Source organism: Leuresthes tenuis, unplaced genomic scaffold (genome assembly GCF_036924035.1).
Source record: "Leuresthes tenuis unplaced genomic scaffold, fLeuTen1.0.hap1 SCAF_1, whole genome shotgun sequence".
Classification (NCBI taxonomy): domain Eukaryota; kingdom Metazoa; phylum Chordata; class Actinopteri; order Atheriniformes; family Atherinopsidae; genus Leuresthes; species Leuresthes tenuis.
In genome coordinates this window covers 18,087,175-18,111,807 of record NW_027325355.1, presented here as the reverse complement: position 1 = coordinate 18,111,807, position 24,633 = coordinate 18,087,175, and the positions used below count along the sequence as shown (strand labels likewise).

The 24,633-nt window shown below is 39.6% G+C and overlaps 1 protein-coding gene across 4 annotated transcripts in view; it reads left to right on the top strand.

Moving 5' to 3' along the window:
• Window positions 1-24,633, top strand: part of dock9b (dedicator of cytokinesis 9b) — a 57,960-nt gene that overhangs the window by 3,088 nt on the left and 30,239 nt on the right. For 2 of the 4 annotated variants that reach the window (XM_072386826.1, XM_072386825.1), the window contains exons 1-4: window positions 13,417-13,666; window positions 16,722-16,838; window positions 21,745-21,834; window positions 24,244-24,326. In XM_072386826.1, the coding sequence (XP_072242927.1) occupies window positions 13,421-13,666; window positions 16,722-16,838; window positions 21,745-21,834; window positions 24,244-24,326 (536 nt within the window). In that variant the 5' untranslated portion in view covers window positions 13,417-13,420. Of the gene's footprint in view, window positions 1-13,416; window positions 13,667-16,721; window positions 16,839-21,744; window positions 21,835-24,243; window positions 24,327-24,633 lie in introns of those variants that run through there. The other 2 variants (XM_072387009.1, XM_072386878.1) reach the window with 1 other exon arrangement.

The window sequence follows — 24,633 nt, the reverse complement described above, 5'->3', positions numbered from 1 at the left end:
GGGACTCCTCTTTAAGAGTCAATTCCAGTCCAGAGGATTTTATCTGATTAGAGCATAGAATAAAACCTGGCAGATATAATCTGCAGATTTAGCACTCATGACCTATATCTGAGTCATGATAGAGGAGCTGTGATGAAGTTGGGTCTTTGGTTGTGTGTCAGGCTTTGTGGTCCTGAGTTGCTGCCACCGACAGACGAGGCCACCAATTTTCTGGCCGTGCTGTTTTCAAGCCTTCTTTTTTCAGACTCCTTCGTGCTCTTTGCCATAAACACCCTTGTGCTGGAGTAAACACCTGCGGCAGGTCTTATTTTTGTGTCTGTGTGTGTGAAAGTCATGAGCGTGCATGAGATCCCCTTCGTTCTTTGTTAAGATTGACTTACCACAACAAAATTTAGCATGAGCACAACAAAAAAAATGAAAGTAAATCCCGGATTGAGTGAATAGTGCCTCCAGTCTTCTTTCTGAAAAAAATGACAGCAAGTGGGATCACAAATGAAAATGAATTTCTTTTTTCTTTTGATGAGCGCATCATTTTTGACAGACAGTTGCTCCATGTTTTTTCCCTGTTCCATGGGGTGTGCAGTCAGTGTGTAAGGGAAGTTTCATCCTATTGCAACATATCTTTTCTTGTCAGGTTTCTGTTGTTCCGTTCAATCTAAGGAATCAGTTGTCAAACAGCAAAATAAGTCTAAAATTGTGACTGTAAAGCAGACGTCATCAAAGTATCTGAAGACTGTCCTCTGTTTTGATGGAACACTGGACTCACTGCAGTTGTTATCCCGGATAGTAGGTTCCTTTCTTGAGAAAATGACACTGCCACACCAGAGAAATGGCACTAGAGGAACTACATTATGTATTCACAAATATAACATCTTCTCTGTTTCACTTTTTACAATAGTTTCACTTTCCTGGGTCACACAGATGCTTGTAGAAACAGACTTGCTCGTACACTCTCGACTGTAGCCTGCACCACTTTGCAAAAATCGACAGGAGTACAAGCAGCCAAAAAAACAAACACGAAGCCACTTGGTGCAGGAGGTTTCATAACCTAAATTTTAGTCCATGCTGCCAAAATCAAGAATGGCGAGTACGAACTTGACATAAAGGAGAGGCAGAGAGAGGTGTTCCTGCTGTGGCTGAGAGACCTTTCAGGGCACTTACAGAAAGCTTGATCATGTTCAGAGCCCCTTAACAAAAAAAAAAAAAAAAAAAGCCACTGTCGGAGTTTGAAAAGTAACAAAATGTTGCAACAAAATCCCAAAATCCCAGACTTGGCAACATTCCTTTTAGAGGCACACCCCGAAGAAGTGGTGGTTTGGAAAGAGTAAGGGCTCTCCCCCTTCTGGTAGAACAGGGCCTTGGTAAGTATGCTGGTTATGAAAGGTTTCAGTAACACTTCAGGATATTATGTTGTAAAACAGGCACAAAAAGACAAAAAGCTCCCTTTTTTAAAATCTAAATGCCAGTTTAAATAAATACATTTAAAAAAAAAAAACTGTTTTCAGCTGACAGTTGACATGTGACTGCTTGAAAAGAGCCCAGGGTTTAAATTGGGTGAGGCAAACTTCAAACGATCTCTGATTGGATAATCTTAGGGTTCAACTTGAAGAGTACCTTGGCCCGGTCGCCAGTTCATCCCGCTGTTAACACAGAGACGAAAGAGTAAAACAATCACGCATGCTCACACTCATACCTACGATCATTTAGGATGACCAATTAACCTAATAAGCTTTTTTCTGTGGTAAGAGGCTGGAGTACCTGAAAAAAAACCCCCACATACTGACACACAAAGACCATGCAGACTCCACACAGCCAAGATTTCAATCAAGCTAACCACCACTTTGAACATGCGTGTAAAACTTTCCCATAGGTGCTGAAATATTTCAGTTTGCACTGACTGAAACTGACTGACTGACCGGGAGAGTGAAATAGCCACTGGCCATTTCCACTGTTTGCAGAAAGGAGCATTAATGACTTGAAAGTGTCTGCATACCATAGACTAATCAAACATTTTAAGGTGAAGACTGAACATGTCTTGTTAAAAAAAACTCTGAACTCACTGCACATTTCCCACAGTTAGATTACTTTACTATTATATTATATATAATATTATTGACATGTAAAACTGGTGGGAATGACCCTTTAAATGCATGCTTTTGACAGCTGCATGGCTTTAAAGTACCCATGGTTAACAAAACATTAGAAATTAACCAGCCGACATACTTTCACATCCAGATCCAGTGTAGCATGAGTAGAAATAGTCAGAAGAAAAAAAACCCAAAACATTTATTCTCTCTGAGGCTGCCCGAGAGCCCTTTCAAGTAAAACGAAGCAGAAATTAGTAGAATTGGAGCACATTAACCAAGTGGCCTAGTTTAAATTGATTCTTATCAAAGTGGTAATAGTGTGCTAATTTTTACAATGCTGGTTAGTTAGCCAAAGCTGTGTCTGGACAGAGTTTTTCATTTGAATATTGTGCAAAAGGACGATGCCCCAGCCAGTCAAAAACACCTTGCAGGCCTTTCAATGGACACCTTTTGCCCATATCACATGAGCGTTGCCCAGATTCTACACTAACCGTCATTATTTTCAGCCTAAATTTTTGGTGCCTGATGAATCTGTTGGCACATTTGCAGAGAGGAATCCCATTTTAAAGCGGAATGCTTTCCATGACACCAAACTTCATACCAACACTACCCTGACACAACACAACTGACAGTATCAACCAATTTAAAAAGCAAGAAAACGCAGCTATTGTTTAAAGAGTTTGCCAAGAGTGTGCATGACTGTCCTTAAAGTATTAGAAACCAAAATATGAGCATGTATTGCTGATTGGTGCAGTATTTTTTCATGCTTTTCCTCCTCTATGTTTTTTTTGTCCCTTTATAAAAATCAAATATTGAGCAACACGAGCCATGACAAAGATCTGCTCGAAACAAATTAGACTTTACTTCAATCGTCTACAGAGAAAGCTGGCTGCCATGCAGTCTTTTGAGTAGCTCTCTGGGTCACAATACAGCATGTTTTCAGCAAAGCTTTCATAATTACGAGTCTCTGGCATTTATTTTTTTGTGCAGGCTTGCAGTTAGTGTGGCAACATTCCTGCTCGCTTTTGTTCCTCTGCCTGTGGAGGAAAGCATTTTTCCACAATGCCTAGCTCCTTGTCAAATGAAGTAAGAAGCATAGTCTGTCGTTTTTTTTTCTTTTCTCTTTTTTTTTTTTCCAGTGAGTCATCAGACTTCATTGTAGTTGCAGAGTTAGGAGAAGCCTGCTGGAGGCAGCAGTGATGCATGGCTTCTGTCTTGACAGCCCACAGGGTAGTCGAGACAAATAATCATGCTGTAAAAATTTAAACATGCAAAGACAAAGACTTGTACTTTTTAAAGCAACAGAGAAGAGATTATTGTGTGGATGCTGTATCTATCTTACTGATGTTGTTTGGCATAATGCAGTCATTACTCTTCACTAAGGCTTTCATTTAGCCTTTCACTCTGTAAGTGTTCACACTAGTCTGCTTTAATTTACTTGGTTTATGCTTTTATGTAATAACAAAAACACTGATGTGTAATGAATGCTGTCCACCAACAGTTTTCCTTTAGCTTTCTCTGAAAACAGCATCTTGTTGCCAGGAGACCAACCTCAATCCATCTCTAATGCTTAATTGTTGTCTGGTCTGTCAGAACAGGAAACAGAGTGATTTAAATGCTTTTTTTTTTTATTTTTGCAGAATGTCAAATTAATGATCACACAGGACTGAGAAGTAAACTGTTTGCTAAATGAGGAATTTTTTTCTTTGGGATTGTGCAGTCTGCTTTTGTTACTAGTGGAGTTTCCTAGAATAATTGTGGTTTAGTGCAATAAATCGCTGGTTTGCAAATGTCTGTGTGAAAAGGTCATTGAGGGTATTGTTGGCTGAGGTCTGGTTTAATTGGATTAATGCATCTTCTTTGGAACAGACCTAATGCAATTCTGTTGAAACTGAATGAGCCCAAAAACGCTGCATTAAAAGAAAAAAGGAAAGAAAAATAGAAATCTCAGAGAAGCACTTCAGCAACTTTTAGAAGTTACAGTCCTTGTCCTCTTTGCTTATAAAAGAAGGTATAGACAATATCCTGAGAGTGATCTTATATCATACCGAGGCAGACGGCTTGCCTTTGGATTTGGGCTTTTACTTAAAAAAAGAAGTATTAAAGATTTTTTTTTGGGAACAAAAGGCTCAAGACAGGAGCTTGACTCATACAAGGCCCTAAATATCCCAAAAATATCCAAGCTCCGGATTTGAATTCATCCAACTGAAAGTGTCTGTCATTTTTATGGTAACAACTGGTCATATGACGTCAGTACTTCTGTGGTATGACTTGAAATTTCATCAGTCTTTAGACTTTTTAATATTTCTGCTCAAATATCAAACAGGAATCTGTTACAGTCTGAGCTTCACAAAATAAACCCTTCTGAGGCCCTCAGAAAAAGGGTTGCTGGTGTTCATCATCCTGGATGAAAAAGATAAACCAGATCTCAAAAGTTTGATTTTCACTAATCCAGTCAGCTCTAACTTTGGGAAGAAGAGAGAGGGGAAAAAAAAAAAAAAAAAAAAAAAAGCATCCGTCAGCTTTTTAAAGTTGAAACATCTCGTGTTTTCTGCAGCCATAACCACAGCAGCCGATGATTTCCTGTAGAGTTGTATGTGAGATCATCTGGCTTTCCAAGTTGTAAGTTCTGCCTGGGTGCCACGTTTTGGAGGTGGAGGCAAAGGAGGACCCAGATGCAGACACGGGACAGGAACCAGGAGGAAACTTAAACAGTTTATTATAATAGAAATCAAAATCACAGCCAACGCTGGAGTACCATGAAAAACTAAACTTGAAAGCCTAAACTGGAACCTAAACCTAACCTGTACATTACCAGGCTCATGAACCAGCCAACCAGGGACCCCCACAGGTTGCTATGACACAGGATCTGACCATGACTGAAAAGAACTCGGAGACTAAATACTGTGGGGAGAGTGATTAGTGAGAAGGTACAGCTGAGGATAATTAACACAGGTGAAGGGAGTGGCGCTGACGACGGGCAGGAGGAAATGGCAAAGCCAAACTGGAAATGAGAAACTAAACTCAGATCATGACGCTGGGAAACTACTTGTCATTTTTTTTTTTTTTTTAGCAGCATGGGCATGCCTCTTTGACTGGTAATTTAACATATTTATTTTTATCCTTCTTAGATGGCAAATTAACTCTGAATGAGCTGGAAAGATTGAGTCTGTAACATTAAGGGTGCGCTTTTGGCAAACCTGCAGGAGTATATTTACAACTGCATTTTCATTAACGTTGAAACATATGAAAATAAGTACGATTGATCGTGATTCATCAGGATTTTAAACCACAATAGTAAAAAGCCTGAAGATGGAGAAACCCTGGCTCTGTTGGTTTGCTTTTTTGTTTTTGCATCCTTCAAATAGAACTTTGGAGCAGATTTAATAGTCTGAGCTTGGTGTAAACCCAGTCTTGGTAATGTCACTGTTGGATTTCACTGAAGATGCACACAAATACGTTAGAACCCAAAAGTCTTGGACGCAACAATCTTTGCGCCTGTTTTTGTTGCACATGCATTTATGAATGTTCTTCCAGAAAACAAAATTGTGGTTTGTGTACACTACTATATTTGCATCAGGCAGAGACACAGATCTGGGTCTCTTTTCTAAATTGTTCCCTGGATTCTGAGCACATTTACTTTCTAAATGTTGCATTTTGATATTATCAATATTCTCCCAGTTTTCACTGCATCATCCACTTAAAAATGGACCAGTTTGTCAGCTGCTGATTGAATATTTACCCCCAACCAGTGGAGAGAAGCTAAAGAGAATACCGAAGATCTTTATGAACTTTAAAATATCCTGACATTAGCAAGCCTGTATGCTTCAGCTTGTTTAGCAGTGGGGAGGATGGGATGTTAATCAAATGATGATTTTGCAGAGCCTCTCCTGGTTCGTCCTGGTCGTCCTATGACGAATCAGGCATGATGGATAAGTACATTTAAAGTGCTGACATCTGTAGACCTGGCATCACTGCCAAAAGAAGTAAATCATTCCTTTTGAAGTCCTTGAGAGCGATTGAGTGACATCAGAAAGATGACTACATCACTTGAAATTTTATTGTCAGTGGGAGAAAGAGTACGCTTGACAAAGAGAGAAACATTGTCCCCAGCAGCCAGTTTACGTGTGGGTGAGTTTGTGCGTGCGTCTTTGTTGGTAACAGGGCGCTTCTACTGTTAAGCATGCAGAGTCAGAGAAATGACTAAGCTGTTAGAGTGAGGAGAGGGAGGGAGCCTGCTGGGAGCGAGAAGGAGAGAGTGAGGGAGGAGAAAAGAAGTGCAAAGTGGCAGGCACCAGTTAGAGACTGCAAGGGCAAGATAAGAAGAGCAGGAGAGAAAGCCAACCAGAGAAAGAGGGCGGTGAGGGAGGAGAGTAAGCCTGAGCATCCTCATCGCCAAGCAGAAGAAGGGAGGAAGGAAGAGGAATCTGTGCGCTGACGCCCTTCTCCGACTGAATGAGCAGCTCAGCTTTTCTGCTCCACACACTCATCCCTCATCCCTCCATCCCCACTGATCATCACACAAGAGGATACAACCCAGCAGCCAGGGACCTGCTTTCAAGAACATACTCTTGAGTTTTAAGCGGATTAATTGCAAATCTTTTTCTGCCACGGGAGATCATCTGATTCCTAAATAAATTGACCACATGTCAGTTCACCTGTAAGAGGACATTTTCCAGATATGTGGAAGAAGTCACGATTGGGTGGTGAAGTTAGGACTGTTATACCTGCTTGGATCTAAAGTTAAGGCTTTCCTCTACAGTGCCGGTGAGTGTCTGCTGGCACCATGGGATGCACCACCAGCGTGGTTCTTTTGGAAGGCCTGCGTTCTATCCTTGTAAGGAACTGTAGCTACATCAAGGGGGCAGTGGAGGTGGGGGCTCTGGAGTTTGAGGAGGAAACACTTAGTTTTAGGGAATCTCATCTCTGGATTCCTACCACTGCCCTGGTAAGCCCCACCTCTCTATATAACATCTTTGCTGTCGCGTTAGTGCATCATTTTACAGTTTGTGTTTTTTAGTTAGACTTCAGCCATCATGTTTATATCACAAAGTTTCATATCAAAATGAGTATTAATTTGTATCTGGTGAGGTGAATTTATCTCTTGAACCACAACTCAACCAAGGGCTTGTATTTGTTGAAAAGTTTGTAGTAGAAACTGATTTGTTGAGTCCTTATGACTGAATAATCCTCTAAATTAGTCTCAGAGCAGAATCCCTTGCATGTGCTTTTAAGAATAGAAAATAGATTTTTAATTCACAATTACACGGGAGACTTGTTAGATAAAGCTAATGTTAGTGCTTATATCAGCAGAATATTGGCGAATTACCTCGCCAATAGACTCCACTCAGGAGCTATGTTTAGAAGTCAAGTACATTTTTCATACCATGTCAAAATCTTAATGCATGGTTGCTGTTTTACCATCTCTGCATACAGAGGGAATTTTAAACACTGCAACACTGCAGAAATTGATAAATGACTAACAGACGAGGTCATTGAACTGCCTGCCAAGACTTAAAGCTTTTGACACATAAGAGAGCCTAAGGCTAGTAAACTAGTAACTCACAAGTTAGTTCATTCAACACCATCACATCACATTTTTATATATATTTTGTATGTATAGACTTTATCTGGATTTAGCTATACTGTACAGGGATAAATGATGACTGCAAGGCATTTTACCAACCATTTGTACCAATCTTATGATCACATAGATTCTGAATTACTTCTGACTAGCACTTAGACTGAGTATTTTCTCCATCATTTATATGTCTTTATTAAAAATGTCATATGTAATCTTTCTGTCACTAAAACCTCTGCAAAAAGTTTTTTTCATTCACTTTAGATACCCCTCTGATGGCATTTTAACCTAACCGCTTCGTCGTCATGAAAGTTATAGTCAGAGATGGATATGTACACAATTTTGCTTTATATGCTGATGACTTATTGCTATACACATCCACCATTTTTATTTCTGCGTCCTTCATCCTCTCAAGTTGTTTGGTTGCATATTTGGACATAAAGGCAAACTGAAAAGTTTAGCTTTGTTAGTTTGGACTTTTATTTAATTTAGTTTCAGCCATTCACACACATATTCATACAAACTAACTTAAGAATGATTTGGTCTGGTCTTTGCCTCGTGTCTTTTATGAATATATGTTCTGCAAAATGAATATCTTCTTCTGTGTTTTCTTCCCAGTGCATTTTTCAAGGTTGATGGGCTAATTTCTTTGTATAAGTTCAAACTCGACAAAGATCTTGTCCTACCACATTTTAAATTTGACTAATTTAGCTGTTATTCATACGTATAATCTGCCCAAAGTTGCAGAGGAAACATATTCTCAACTTGTTAGGTTTAGAAGCTACTTCATCTTTATTTGCATCAGTATCTTCCCTCACTAACACCTTGATTACACGTTATAAGGCATGCTTTTTTTGGTCCTTTTGAATCCTTTCTGATATCTGGACCAACAACCAGGTTATTCAAGAGGACTGTTTCATTTGTCCTCGTTGATTGGTAAACCATGGTATATTTTGTTGTATCTTATTGTTTTTGTCAGTATTTTTTGTCTGTTTCACACGCTGTTTAGTTTTATTGTTGATTTAATGTGCTGCATTATACTTCTTAATACATAATCTATAAAGTGTGGTTATTCTTTAAAGGCTTATTAGGTTTAAAGCCTCTAAGTTGTTAATATAAATATGAAATATGAATCTCAGGCCTTGTGAAACTCTCCTTGTATAGAGAAAAGAAAGAGGAATGTGATTGTATTTTATTTCCCCCAGTTGTTTTTCCTATAGCTGCTGTCTCTCATTTGTATTCATTCACTGCTACATTAAACTCCCTCTGTTAAGTAAGCTCCATTAGCTCTCAGCATGACTTGTTGTGGTGTCTAAAACTTTTTATATAAAAAATCAATCGTGAGTAGCTTAAGAATAATGGGTTGTGTAAATCAAGGTTATTAGCTGTGGACCATTGTCACATTTAGAGGAAGTGTTTTATCCACTCAGACAAGTTGGGCCTCCTACACCAGTTAATATGGTTAATATATATTTTTATATTTTTCCTACCATTCACTTCAGGTGCAGAGTAATTGTCATAATTTCATAGGAAAAGAGATAAGAGGCCGAATAAATCTTTTGGTGCGAGTGTGTTTGTGTTATGCATCCTCTTAGGAACTAATCCCATGCAGGGACTTTCTGCACTTCTGTTGACGTCACTGCACAGTATCCAGCTGAAAACCAGTGGGAGCTCTGACATCATTAGAACTTAAGGAACTCCCCTCTCTCGTATTATATTTAACTTGTTCCACATGTTTTTCCTTGCCATATTAACATTGTGTTGATCACAAGATACTGTACATCTGCTCTTGGATTCTTATTTAAAAAGACATTTAGCAGTTGTAGTTTGTAATATACGGTGACTTTGTGACAGATGTGTGCGTTTTAACTTGCCATCATTGCGTTTGTATGTAAAGGAAGTGGGATCAGTCTGAAGGGGAAGCTTCACTTTTGAGGCAACACCCTCACACTTTCTCTCCCCAAGGCGCCTGTAGCAGTGTTTGCCCCCCCCCCACATTACGTCAGCCGGCCCTTATGCAATTCTCTGAAGACATATGCAGCTCTGTCATTATGTGTACTAGTGTGTGTGTGCATTTGTTCACACCTCTTGGGAGGGGTGTAAAAGGCTCACATGGCCTAATTGGTCCAAGCTGTGCAAAAACAAGTGGACACCATCCTCCTCCTCCCCCATCCTTCCCTCTCTGATAACTTTTTTTGTAAAGCTCTTACAAAGACGACCCCGAAAACTAATTTACACTCTGCCATCATACACACGTTCTGAGACAAAGTAGCACATGCTTGCAATATCACTGGCATGGTACCAGAGATGGCTCTAGGAAGCTTGATGGTGTGAGAGCACTATGAATGAAGAAGGATGACCTCAGTGCAGCCAGCGTCTTAACAAGAGGCTGTTTATCACGCAGAGCTGGTGACACTGTCACTGTGTGCTGTTGCTGCTATGGACAGTGGCGACGCAGCACAGTCAGCAGTCCATTAGAGAGCAAGACCAGAGAACAGTCACATCCCACATCTTGAACCTCGATTAGCTTTGCTTTAAATACTTCACTTCAGCAAATTCTTTGGAATACAGCGAGTTTGCCCATTTACTTCCATCTTCCAGCATTTTCCAATACTATATAAGTTAATAAGGTTATTCAACAGAAACAAGATGTCCCCTGTCAGCTTAAATATCTGTATCATGTCTTTATAGCAAAACAGTTTAATGTGTGATTCAAAAATGGAGCGAAACAAAGTTCTTCTTGACTATGATATTACCTTTTTTGGGGGATGAGATGAGGGTATTGTCAGTGTGGTGATTTTTATTGAATAGATGATTATATTTACATACATTTAATTTAGTTTTACGTGGGCCTTTTGAGCTACTGTCCTGCCAGGATCTCTTTCAATCTCTGTATCAGTGTTACTGCTCTTGTTTCGAGCAGTTTGTCTTTCATATCTGATCTGCTTTAAGCTGCTACTGATAGTTTGTTCTGTTAGTCTTGTCGCTTGAATGAAACTTGCTTATCATATCATATCACTTATCAACACACTTATCATATCTTCCAGACTAATTTCTGTGTCTTACATCTCAGCGCACGCTTGCTTTGTTATCACTGCTAACCCCACCTGTGCCGCAGAGTCAGTTGGCTTTGCATTGGGATGGATTCGCGTAAATACAAAATAGCTTTAATATGCTCATGGATAAAGCCTTGATTGTCCAAGAAGTAATTTTACAAAGAGAAATGATTGACATTGTTTTTAATACAAGTCAACCTGCAGATGCTACCTTCTTAGGGAAATAGTTTTGTGGGTCACGATGGGTTTTTTATTCTTTCCCTGCAGCATTGCAAGTGGCCACATGGACACACTTTCTGCAGGGATAAGGGGTAAAGATGCCCTTGACTCTGGCTCCACTTTTGTTCTCTCTTTAGTCATCACCAAAGAAATAACAGTTAAATCTAAGAGGACAGTGGGTGTTTGAACCATATTTCAGTGCAATCCATCCACTAGTTAATACTGCTGCTTCAGTGATGGCTATCCAGTTGTGTGTTGGAGCATTTTCCATCTCGTCGCACCCCATGGATGTGCTGGATATGTGCCAACATTTTAAAGCCCTGATGGATTTTCCTGTGTTTTCACAAGAAGTTATTTCTCTGAATGGTGCACTTCAGCCAGTCCCTTTGAAGCAAGTACAGTTAAAACAACTTATGCAAATGATCAGAGAACCCTGCAGTGCAAAAAGTAAAACTGACACACATGCACACACTCGCCCAACTTTGTGCTAGTGATGGCACTTACACAGCAGTGGAGAATAGAGAGCCTTTGAAGTTATCCTGACCCGCAGCTTGTCATCTCTTCTCGCTGACATCCCACCTCCCCCTCTCTGTCTGTGCACTCGAGAGAGCCCCTAACTTTTCAGCCCGTTGAGATGATTAGATGAGTTTTTAATCATGCTTGTTGAGTCAGAAATATTCCATGGGTTGTAAGCATCTCTGTGGTATGGGAAACTTGCGTAACACAGCTTAAGGGAGAAACAAAAACCCCTATAAAATAAAGGATTTACATAAATTCATCCCCAATAATTCCTCACTGAAAACTTTAAATGTCATCATTCTGAAACACACGCTGCAATAGAAAACAGCTGAGCTGAGGCGCCTCTGCTGCTTAAAGATTAAAAGCAAATGATTGTCCTCAGAGAGGGATGGTTGTATGGAGAAACAACAGCCTTCTACAGTTCTTGAAGCTCAAGGAGTGTGTGTGTGTGTTGCATCTGAAAGCCGGATAAGAAGGAAGTGTGTTCCAATAGACCCTGCTGTGGGTGTCTGCTGTTGCGGATATAGCATAGGAACTGTTCAAAGCAGAGAAAAATAGCAGTAGAGAGTAGTTATCAGCACAGATTGAGTGTTTATATACTGTTTCTGTTAAGTTATTTTTAGGAATACCAACAGTTTTGAGTTTTTTTTCAAGAGTTTTTGGAGCCAACAGACAGGAACATATAGGCACATTTCTTTTCAATTAAATTCTAGTACAAATAAAGGCTATAAGAGCTGTTCAGTAAGTTTTTCTAGATAACACTAAATGAATGCTGAGATATTTTTTTCTCTAAAATCCAGCATTCGTTATTTACCTTTTTCATCCTTTTCTATGGCAAAAAGCCCAGGGTACTGCTTGTTGGCTAATTAAACAGTGCACTATTCCAAAAAGCTAAAAATAAGCTTAAAAGCATGTGGTCTCATTAGCAGCTATACACTGCCTAGCCCAAACAAGTAAAAACTCACATATGTTAATGTTTTTTGGACCTCCATTAGCTTTAATTACAGCATACGTTTGTTGTGACAATATTTGGATAAGCCTATGCAGTGTGACAGTGATTTCCATCCAGAGTCGCATGTGTCTTTTTGATTGGACTTTCTTGTTTAATCACTATGTCGTGTAGAAGGTGTGCGGTGTTGTCCACTATGTTGGACATTGTGTGCAGCATATTTTACACAGTCAGGTTCAGTAGCTTCAGAGCAAAGAGGTTAACCTGTTCCCTGTGCTCAACCTTTTGTCCACCCCACAACTGCAGTCATCTGACTGTTTCTGGAGGTGACCGGACTTGGACTTGTACTGGAAGTCTGAGGAGTACAGAGTGAAGACAAACAGTACGAGTACGGTCTGCTGTGATGTTCCTGTGCTGCTGACCACATTCTCAGACACACAACTGTTACACACAAAAAATATTTAGTCATATTTATGTCGTTGCAGGTCAACAAGACTTGCCGAATGCAGGATGGGAGGAATTCACTCTCACCATGAATTTAACTTTAGTCTGCTTTCATTAAAGTGCACTTTGCTTTGTGCACTTAGCTTGGATTCCTATCTGTGGATCCCAACCAAAGTCATAGCCTCTGTGAGACTGTGCACTCTTCACTTAGCAGAAATAGGTGAATAACTTCAGGGGCCCCTTTAGTGTATTTTTTAGGATGCAGTTCTTTGGCCGTAATCTCAGTCGTTTCTTCTTGTTTTTATTGAGCTGCTCTCTATTTTCAACATAAATCCAAATAGGCAGGTGGGGCAGGCACACTGCAATCTCTGGGCCTGTTCCAAGTTTTTAATAAAGGAGTGGCCGATATCCCCTCTTCTCCTACTCACACTAATCACACACTGTTCATACAAATACACACATACACATGTTCATACACTGTTACAGCTGCACAGCTGTGAGGGTGGGAGGAGTTCTGATGAGAGACAGAGCTGGGGAGAGAAAGGGAGAGGGAGGCTGGGCTGTCATGATCGAGCAAAGGGGGAATCTCACTGGACGTCAGCAAACCTCTCGCGGTGCTCGCAGACTGAAGGCAACTTTTCACAATGCAGGCGCACACCTAGTGATAGGCTCCACTCTGGCAGGACGGACCACCATGCAGGGCAGGGGAGGCAAACCCTCCAAAAGGGAGATGGTGATAGAGTCTCCACAGCAGTACAAGAGTCTGGCTGAGATTGAGGCAGAGGTGGAGGGAGGGTCACAGGTGGCAGTGGTGAGTTTGTATTGAACCATCCTTTTGGTGAAAGTTCATCATCATCCTCCTCTTCTTTTTTTTCCCACCCTTGTTCTTATCTTATCTTGTCATCTTCTAAATTACACTAATAATATTCGATTCTTTAAACAAGTTCTTTTAATCTCTCAGATACTCTTTCAAGAGCAGCTTTGAAGATTTTTTTTTTTAAAGAGGCTGGACGGAAATGGGAAATAGCAGCTTAAGGGTATGCATCTCCTGGGAGCTGAATCTTGATCTTTTTTAGGAAATGGGACACTTGTGGTTCCTTTTGTTCATTAACCGTTCTTGTGCTTCAGAGTATAAGAGTTTGTCAAGTTGGACACAAAATTGGTGCAAAGATATTGTAGACACAAACCATACAGTGCAAACAGGTCTTCATCAGCCTTCACAATAATCTTAGTGATCCAATATTTGTGACGTATTCATGAGTGTTAATCACTGGCAGGTCACATGGTTCACAGCTGCTTTTTGTTATCTTCTGTCTGATGGGCAAGCATCCAGTTGTAAACCGCAGCTCATGATTTTCTTGTTATCAGATGATCTTTTACTTCCAGAGAGCTTAGAAATCTTGAGGGATAATTACAGTACATCATCATAAGGATTGGATGGATAAAGATGTAAATATATGGTCAGACATATATTTAATTGGTCTCAGTTTGTAACGTGTTCATTGGATCCATTCCAAAGGACTAATTCAAATAATCTGGAGCTTTTGCTTGCAAAGTGACTACAGAAAATGAGGTAATACTGTATGTGGCTGATAATTTGGACTTTTTGGACATCCTGTAATGTTCCATTTGTCACTGAGCTGCTCCTACTAGTTATCTTGTTACCTGGGATGGGCAGCTCACCCCACTCATGGTATTTGAAGGCCGGCACACAAATCTTTCTCCATAACCTTTGTGTTGGTGGACCTCCCAGAAACCCTCATTTGGTGTGTGAAGGTACATAGGCAAATATAGATGTACAACCATGAATCCGGTTTAAAGGGATAGTTTGGGTTTTTTGAGGTGGGGTTGTGTGACTACATTACCTGCAGTAATCTGCGGTCAGAGTCTCTCTGTTTGGAGAAGTGAGAAGGAATTGTGATTGTAACAGCTGAGTCAACCAGAAGTTGTGTCATACTTGTTGGATATCTTCATCTAGGACAATACTCTTGTGAAGATTCACAAATTTTATAGATTTTATAATCGCTCATTTTCATTGTTTTGGATCGTCCCGCCTCGTTGGCCTTTTGGTCCTTCCAGCATTATGTTCCAGACTCTTATCACTTTTGGATAGGTAGAACTTTACAGGATCAGTGTGTAACAATTACTGACATCTTGTGGTCATATTAGAGATAGCAGCCAAATTCCATCCACCTACGATCTAGCAACAAATTGCACTTATGTCAGTCAGCTAAAACATCAGAAAAGCCACAAAACAGAGAGAACTTCAGCTTCACTCTGAGGACCTTTGTTTTCTGTCAACGATTTCCATCTGTGGAAAGCCACACCAATACTTTTTGTTTTCTGCCTTTACCTAAGCCAACATTGTTTAGACTCTCTTTGGTTTTACTTTATTTAACATGGCTGATTCAAGCACCGTTGCTTTTTCCTTTATCACGTTACAAGTACGATCCTCCATTTCGCAAATGTGTAGCATTAAGTTCCTCTCTAAACCATGTGTACAACAATTGTTTCTTCCACTCTCTTCTTCTTTCTTCTACAATGGCCTTCCTCTCCTTGCCTTTTAAAGTGGTAATATGATTGTTCTCCAGTATAGAAGGCCCTGCTCTGTAGATCGATATAAATGGTTAATTTCAGGTCATTAACACATAACAATTAATTTTACAAACCAATTGATTACTAATTGAAGCATAGGTTTTCAGAGATATTTACTGATGTCACACACTCAGGAACCTTGCTTACTTTTTGGTGATCTTAATTTTCCACTACTGCTATCAGATGGGTAAAATTTCTGTTTTAGTGATCACCTTAACTTGTTTTTCGCATCACATGGCGCATGGCATCAGTGAAATATCGAAGTAATATTAAGACAAACAAACAAACCAAAACCTTGCAGAGATACTGGAGGGAGGGTTTGCTATTTCCAATGAGGCATAAGTGGGACAGTAAATTTTAACTTCACATGCCTTCTGTATTGATGTATCAGTCAGACATAAACACAATCAGTCCGGTGATGGAAAGGAAGGTAAAATCAAACCATCCCAGCCCAGCAATGTCATATCTGTGATATGTAGCTGACAGACCTGCGAATGTTATAAATGTGATGTTATAAATCAGCTTAACCATTGTTTTAGATACAGGAATATGTCTTAGTTAAGTTTAAAATACATTAAAGCCTTGGCTTGAATTTTGGTGGGAGGATGCTGAGGGGATCCCTGGGGTCTTTTCTGTGGAATGTTACAGCTGATGTCTGTATTCCCGTGGGAGTGTAATGTCAAGAACTAAGCTCTGCTATTTTACTTACTGTCAAACATCAGTGCTTACATAGTCTCTCCTGCTATGAGAATTTACCTTGTAATGAGGACTTTTCTTTAGGATGTATATCTTTCTACACTGAGTACTGGTAAAAAAAAAAAAAAGGCAATGTGTATTCATAGGAATTCTCAGAAGAGCAATTTCGCAGAGCTGCAGTGACCACTTATCTAGTTCAGATTTCAAACGTGAGCTCATGACACTGTGACTGGTACAATGCTCACACGGACTCACACTCAGCCATCCATCCCCTCTGTCATCCAGCATCTCCTCTTCTTGTAACCCACATTCAATGCTATTTCTGTGCCAGTTCCTGCTTCTGTAGCTGTCAACCAGTGATTCTGTGAAGGGACAATGGCAACTTGTTGTCCAGACAATGTGAATACTGCAAATTTCCCTCTGTAACTTATCCAACAACCCATGCAGTGATGCTGTTAATTGTACAGCCATTGGGTTAAAAAAACAACAAAAAAAAACAGAGTACTGTTAAGGCAGTGCTCTTAACTATAGCAGAAACACAGAGGCTGGGCTGATACTGTCTTCTTCTCCTTTAGGTGAAACCAAAGATCATAGAGCCTTTGGACTATGAGAATGTGGTCGTCCAGAGAAAGACCCAGATCATCAGTGATGTTCTGCGCGATATGCTACAGTTTCCCACAGATGACTTCCAGGTAAGAAGTGAGACAAGTCAGAGAGTTTTAATGAGCCCTGCCCCATCTAATAAACTAAAGAGCACTGACTTTGTACCTCTTTGTCGATTAAGGAGCCGCCTGCGCTGAGCGTAGTGTAAGTTTAATGCAGCGCCTGTTTTTGCTTTGTTTTTCATCTCAACATGCTCATGAGAAACATGGCGGGGCTTCTAGATGCTCTACTACGTTTCACTAATTCATAACTGTCCACAAGGGAGCTTGTCAGGTTTAGGTAAATATAGAACCTAAATGCAAGCAAACTTTTTTCAATAAGCACATTTATATGACACTTAAAAAAAGCAGAAAAAAACCCCGTTGATTGTGTTGGTCCGACCAAAGCCAGGCTTTTTGAACATACATGTAAATATTTAAACACGTTAGGCCAAGCTTCTCAAAACTGGACGAGCACACCCATATTATGTGGTTTGGAAAAAATCACTCAGTATGTACACACTCAATTAGACTCAAATGGGCCATGACGCTCTGTGATTGCACTTGTGCATCTTTCTGTAAAAATAGAAAAGCATAAGTGTATATTAATACATTGGAATTCCCACTAGAGCTGCTTACTTTAATGTATGTTTTTCTTTCTTTTGTTATGTAGTAAAAGACGTTAGAAATTGTGATTCAGCTGTGCATGGAACTGACCTTTTTCCTTTTTTTGTTCTTTTCTTTTCTTTTATACGGAGGCACAGAGTTGTAGGTTTGAATGCTAGAATTAGTTATTTGTCATATTATTCTATTAATAACGTGAGTTAACATTGGTTGGGTTTACTTGTTCACATATTTCCGACAGATTAAAGTGATTTCCTGTTTACAAAACTAGTTTCTTTTCATTGTAAGGCAGTGAACGGCAGTTTCCTCTGCCAACTGTTTTTGCTGTTAAAAACAAAAATTTCTGAAGTTTTGACGATGAGCTTCGAGTTTTAAGAGTCACTCGTAGTTATTGATATCTTAGTTATGTGTTTTAGTGTAGCTGGTGCAACCCAATGCAGTTTGTGGACACACTAGAAAGTCCAAACATACTAAGCACAGCTGATTACATCCTCTGGGCAAATTATGATATGACCTTACATGTAATCTGTCAGAAATTTGGCTTTTACCATTACATTACTGGTAAAGGCCAGGTAAACTTCCAGCTTGCAGTCATCTCAACAGCTCCACGCTCCATAGATCTGCTGCTTGTGCTCATAGCAGCTTTATGACTATTGTCAACATTACATCAGCGCTGTGCTGAGATCTCAAGGGTGTCCAATGATAGCTTTGAGCAGATTTAGAAAACAAAGAAAAGCTCATGCTCCAGCGTTTGTTATTCATCAGTTTCTTGAAGTCTCCCGAGAAGCAGAAATCAAACTTTTAACTTTTTTATTACTGCCAATGAATCCCATGAAAAGATCAAACCAGTGATGGAAGTTTCATAACTAATATGTTAGAGAGCCACCCAGCTGTGCTGGAAGAAATGTATCCTTGATTATGACAATAGAAAAATGGGCCCTGTAGTCTTGTTCTAACTCAACTCCAAACACACAGCCCTGCTTTTGTAAATGGAGCATCAAATGTGGATTAATCTACGCCTGAAAGCACTGCTCTTCATTCTCTTTTTGTCTTCCTGTTTATTTGACATTGGCTAAGTACTATGATTAATTCCCAGCTATTCTTAGTAATACATTTAGAGATTAAACTATCCGTGTGTAATGAGTTGTTGTTTTTAAAAAATTTCCACTCTTATTTTGATGTTGTTGAAGTCCTGTATAAAAAAGGAGTAACAGTGTGCGGTGGGAAATCTACAACCTACTGCTTCCAGACTTTGTGCAATCAGTCGATGATGGGTGGTTTTCTTTACAAGGCTGTCTGCAGTACATAACCATTAGTAACTGCCTACGAATCTGTGTTTGTACATACATGCATGCATGCATGGGTGTGTACGTGTGTGTGTGTGTGTACGTGTCTGGTTCGACCTAGTCCGTCCATCTGTCTAACCCACCATATGTTTTATATTACTGGGTTCAGAGACTGGAAGGATGGAGCCAGCCAGACATATGGGTGTGGCAAACACACGTGCTGTACAAATACACACTCACATTCACATAGTAAGTGGCCATGTCAGAGATGTGGAACACGGTAAAGTGTTTGTTTATTGGTTAACTTCCCAGACACACATTCATGCAGAGCAAGGTATGCCATGCAAGCTAAGGTAAGATAGGTCATTGGTAGCAAATGATACAATTTCAGTTCCAAGCAAGTTGAATTGGTCAAGTCAGAAATATTTTACTTTTGCATTTCCATAGTCTTCCTTTGATCACAACAGTCATGCTGCACTCCTTTTGTTTCCTTTCAAAGACAAAAGTGAACCTCTGAAAAGTTTCCTCTTGTCCCTTATCAACACTTGGCACAGCTCCAAAGCATCACTGCCTGAGGGAACATGCACCACTCGCCCATTTTAAGTCATCAAAGCCTCGGTTTAATGTCTGTGAAAGGAATGCTGTTAATTGGCGGCCAGCAGTTCTTGCTCACAGCTGAGTGACAGCAATCTACTTTGGTCACAGACAGACTGACTGGTGGTATGTTTTCAACAGTTTGTTGTCTGGGAACTGGCAGGAATGCAGATGTGGAATAGGCTATGAATTGATGTACTCACACCCCAAAATGTGCAGAATTGAAAATGACACAGTCTGCATAATCTTTTAGTTTCATTGAAAATAGAAGAAAGTAGATAACCACATGCCAAGTCAATCGTACACAGCCAGATGGTTGCTCTTTAAACCTGGCACCATGTGTTGAGTATTGAGTCCAGTTGTTGACTGATATGAAATGCAGGGCAAGGTTCATTCTTGCACATAAATTGGTTTAATCATAGATTCTTACTGTTACATAGATTCTAAGTGGCTGTGAACCAGTGACAAACTATTTCCAACACACAGTAAATCATCTTCTGAACTGGGAGATTACAATTACTTAAAGTATGCTGAATTAAAAACTGTGAAATATAAAAGAGCAAAGTTGACACATTACAGGGCGACATAGTAACTTCCCATTGGCAGGGCCATTGCTGGAGCTTACAGTTTTTTATACGTCCTAACTTGTGTCAAACTGTACTCCCCCTACAGGCATCTATTCATTTTGATCCCTCAAGTTTAGCCTCTTAACTATCCCTGTCTTGGTTTTTGCTCAGATGGTAGATGTATTACCCACCAACTGCAAGGTTTGTGGTTCAGTCATGACTCCGAGCCCCAGGGCCTAAATATTTGGTAGCGTCCTAAACTTGAAACTCTATCATAGAGCACTCTTGCCTCAGATTACAGTAAAACTTCCCAACTTCATGGAAGTGGCCCAGAAAACGCCTCCACAAGCCGAACATTGCATTTGTGTTCATACAATAATCGAGCATATTTTGAGTTTTTATGAGAGCAATTTGAGCCTTGAAGTTTTGTCTGATCCTGCATGCAGAAATAGTCCAATAGCTGGGTTAGGGTTAGGTCCTCAAACCTAGCTACTTTTCTTCACTGTACTTTCACATAGAGAAAGAGATGACGTTATATAAATAGCTGATATTTTTTACCTTTTGTTTAGCAGGTCTGTTCAGATTTTCTTGTTAATTCAATTTTTTTCTTGTCACCAAATCTCTGAATTCTCAACCTCATTTCCCCACTGCTCACTGGTACCAGGTATTCAGTATTTTTTGGAAGAACCTTTATTTCTTCCAAAAAAAAAAGAAGAAGAAGTAGAAAACTATCACTGTTTGGGGCACTGACACACCCTTGATAGCTAATGTAAGTGAACTGGTCATGTCAGGGCAGAAACTCACAAACCATGTACGCTCACCAGTGTGAGAATAGAGATTTTATGACAAAACGAGGTCATTGTGCCACAGCTTCCTTTTCAATTTTGTGGGTCAAGTTGAAGAGCTGAGCACAGAGTGTTAGCAATAGCAGCTGGAGAATCCAACAGCTCTGCAGACATGCCAGCCCAGTAGCCTTGACGCCCTCAGGCACCTTTTGCTTCCTGGCTATGGAGTCTCACTCTCCTCAGTCTGACTGTATCTGTCTAATAAGACTGGAAGGGGAATGAAATAGAACTGGAGTAAGATTAGGCTGCAGCAGATATATTGTCTAAAATGACTTACTGCCTGAAAAACAACTTTGCAATCTCTTTCCTCATTTCTGATTCTGTTCAGATAGCCAGGGTGCAGCCGCCTCTGTTCTTATCATAGAGCTGCGCCTTGGGAAAAGGCTGAAAATTGCTTTGATAAAGATAACCCACAGATCAACCTTTTGGGGTTTCCAGGCATCACCGTCTAATTAACTTTTACATGGTTGTTAGCTTAGTGACCTGAATGTTTAGCACTGAAGGTTTGCACAGAGTTTTCACAGGAAACCAATGAGGACTCGAGAAGTGAGCTTTAAATAATGAGTTTCAGAGGTTCTGGTTGATATATTTGTTTTTACTTTGCAGTGTTAGTACGTTCACTTGCTTGCAGTCTTTATGTTAAGTTAAATCAAACATTTTCCTGTTTCTTTACTTTTCTATACTGTATTTGAAAAACAAGAATGTCATCAGTTTTTGCCTAAATGTCTATCCATTCTTATAAATGTCTGCTTTGATCTCTAATAAGAACTGACTGTTTGGACAAATTAATGTGCACACACCTTTACTGATGTGTCCATGAGCAGAGCTCTGATCCCCACCAGCCCCGGGGAGGCTGGTATGTTGTTTACCCTGATCTCTGACCTTACTTTGAACGAGAGCACAGAAAAAAAGTTTCCTATCCATAGGGATCTATAAAGTTTTATGTAATCGTGAGGACTAGTTACAGCAACACTAACACAAATTTGCCCGGTTGCATAAAAGCATCAGTGTTGTCATGCCTGCTTTCTGTCTCTCCCCTCAGATCTCCACTCTGCGGCGCCAAGGCCGGACTTTGTTCTCCACTGTGCCAGAGACTGCTGAGAAAGAGGCTCACTCTCTGTTTGTCCAAGAGGTAAAACCAATACATACCTGGGTGTAAACCTGCTTTGTTCATTCTTTATCCCTTCATCTTGGCCAAAGCCTCAATCTTACTGGCAGTGACTGAAGCCCAATGCTTTTCCTCTGTCCAGATAAAGAAACTGGCTTCCATCCTTAAGACCCACATGTACAGGACCTCATATGATCAGAGAATAATGTGTGTATAGTGTGGGCAAAACTTATTAGAGTTCATCGGAAGATTGTGACAAAAACAAATTCCGCTGATTTAGAGATGATGAAACTGATGTTATGTTCATCAGAAATGTGGCTGCTAGTCTTAAAATGAACTTACATTTGTGTTCTCCACCCTCACATGCTTCCTGACAGTAAGGGTGCAGTGGATTGGCTACAGATGGGAGTCCACGGTTCAATGGGGGTTCATATCATGTTGTTTCAGAGGAGATGTGTGCTCGGGTTTGTAGGGGTGAGGCCCGATAGAGCATGATAGGTGATAGTCCCCCATGACTGTAGCCAGGAATTACATCATAGCCACATCTGGAGCAGCTCTGCCTTCTTGTACAGATGGGATGTTCTGTTTCGAAAAATATTTATTTCACTTCTTTGTGACCTTTTGACTTACTCAACATGTGTTTTTCATGAATTCTTGTAATTCATGGAACACGCACTGAAATAAGTGATATTAACAGTGTTTGTTTTGTAGCTGTTCCCCCCCTGTTATAAGAAATATTTCCAATTTTTTACGCAAGGAAATCTCTTGAAGCATCTTGATTCACATAGGCAGTTTGTTTGGTGACGTTCAACGCTGACTTCATAGTATTAATGAGAGAAAGAATCAAAAGGCATTGCAAAGTGAATTTCATAATTATAAAGGAATGGTATAACTGGGGCAAATGTGTTGCTGAGGTTACAGGAAGGCCCATATATATGTGGACAGTGACACAATTTTTTATTTTTCCAGCAATTATCAAAAATATATTTACCTAAAATTTTATATGAGTGTATGTATATATATATATATATATATATATATATAATATGGCCATTAAGTTTACGCGCAGTGTTAGAATCTGGGTCTAGTATGACAAATACTCAGCCTCTGTTGATGTGACAACCTTTTTAATCACCTGAAATAGCTAGTTAAATGCAACCTGATTGATCATTTAAATACAACTGACTCGATCTATGTTTCAGGTCCAAATTCGCTCCATTTGACTTTGTCTTAGCAAAAGCGATATCTCAATATTCTTCAAGAACTCATTTAACTGCTTCTGTCTTCTTTAACATCATCAAAATGAGTTATTTAGGGTCACTAGAAGCCATCAATGCCATTTATGTTTCAGGTTTATTTCTTCTTTTTGTAGCCTATGGATGATTTGTTTCACATTGAGTTGAGAGCTCGTTTGACTGCATGATATCTTTTACCTCCTAGACTGATAATGAAACAATGAAGGAGCAGACCAGTGCCTTCCATGAAACTGTCCAATTATATTTAAGCACCTGGAGAAGATGATTCCATTTATTAAAATATATTAACTCCTACAACCCTTCTTCTAAGACTTATTCCTCAAATCAAAGCAGACTCTGTACTTCAAGCCAACAGTAAATACATAAATGGAACTTGAATGTGTTTTTCTGTTTGGCTAAAAGGCCAAAAGAAGCACATTCATATCAATTTCTATTAACATGTAGAGAAAAATAGACCCTGCTGCAATTTTAAAGTTTTGTGTTTTGAAGGAATGATCTTACAGAATCCATTTTTGCTACAGTACCCATGAATAAGGGAAGGTTTCTAAAGCCATGTACCACAATTTGTAGCCAATCATTCCACAATGACAAAGATAATTCACAAGTGGAAAACATTCAGCAGCACTGTAAATAGTCAATGGATTGCATTTAAATTGCACTTCTCATGTCTTCTTAACCACTTAAAGCGCTTAAAACTACGAGCCACATTAATCCTTTCCCACACACTCAGTTCTTTATAGTATTTTCAGCCTTCACAATGTCTTTTCTTAAAAAGATTATGTATTCACTTGCCCAATGGAAGACCTGGCAAGAACCAAATGATTTTTTTATTTAGGAATTGTACCCTGATTTGTAAAACCTGTGAACTGATGGCAGGTTGTACTTCTTCCTGTATCAGACCTATTCTTTGTTCTTTTTGGGGGAAACTAGTCAATTTTCTCATAGCTTTCAGGAAATACACATTCATCTTCAAAATGCGTTCCTGTTTTTAAACAAACACAGTTTTAACATTTAAGATATGTTGTACTGATCTTAAAAAGAATGAATATACCCTCACTTGCCAGAGATAGTTTTATAAAGCTGAGCGTGTCCCTGTTTGAGCCATTTATGTATGAACATAACTTCATCTGCTCTTGTTGATGTAGCCCCTTATCCCCTTCTTCTTCTGTCTCTGCAGTGCATAAAAACATACAAGTCTGACTGGCATGTGGTCAGCTACAAGTATGAGGAGTATTCTGGAGACTTCCGTCAGCTCCCAAAGTGAGTGTGTGTGATTTCCATACACTAACAGGTGTTGCCAGGCTTCTGCTGACAGGCCCATCAGACTGTGGTCTGTTAAGTTTCCAAACTTACATTCATGCAGAAAAGGTTCCTGATGCATACCCTTTTCTTAATTTTGCACTTTGTATGTTAGTTTAGATGAACTGCTACTCAATGTTTTAAACAAAGAATATAGAAATAATTAGGGAACAAGTCCTGGCAACAAACTGATTGTTTGTCTTATGAAACATGCCACTGTGCCACATTTTGTGATGAACATCTTGCCGTATTTTTTTAACTTTTTAAC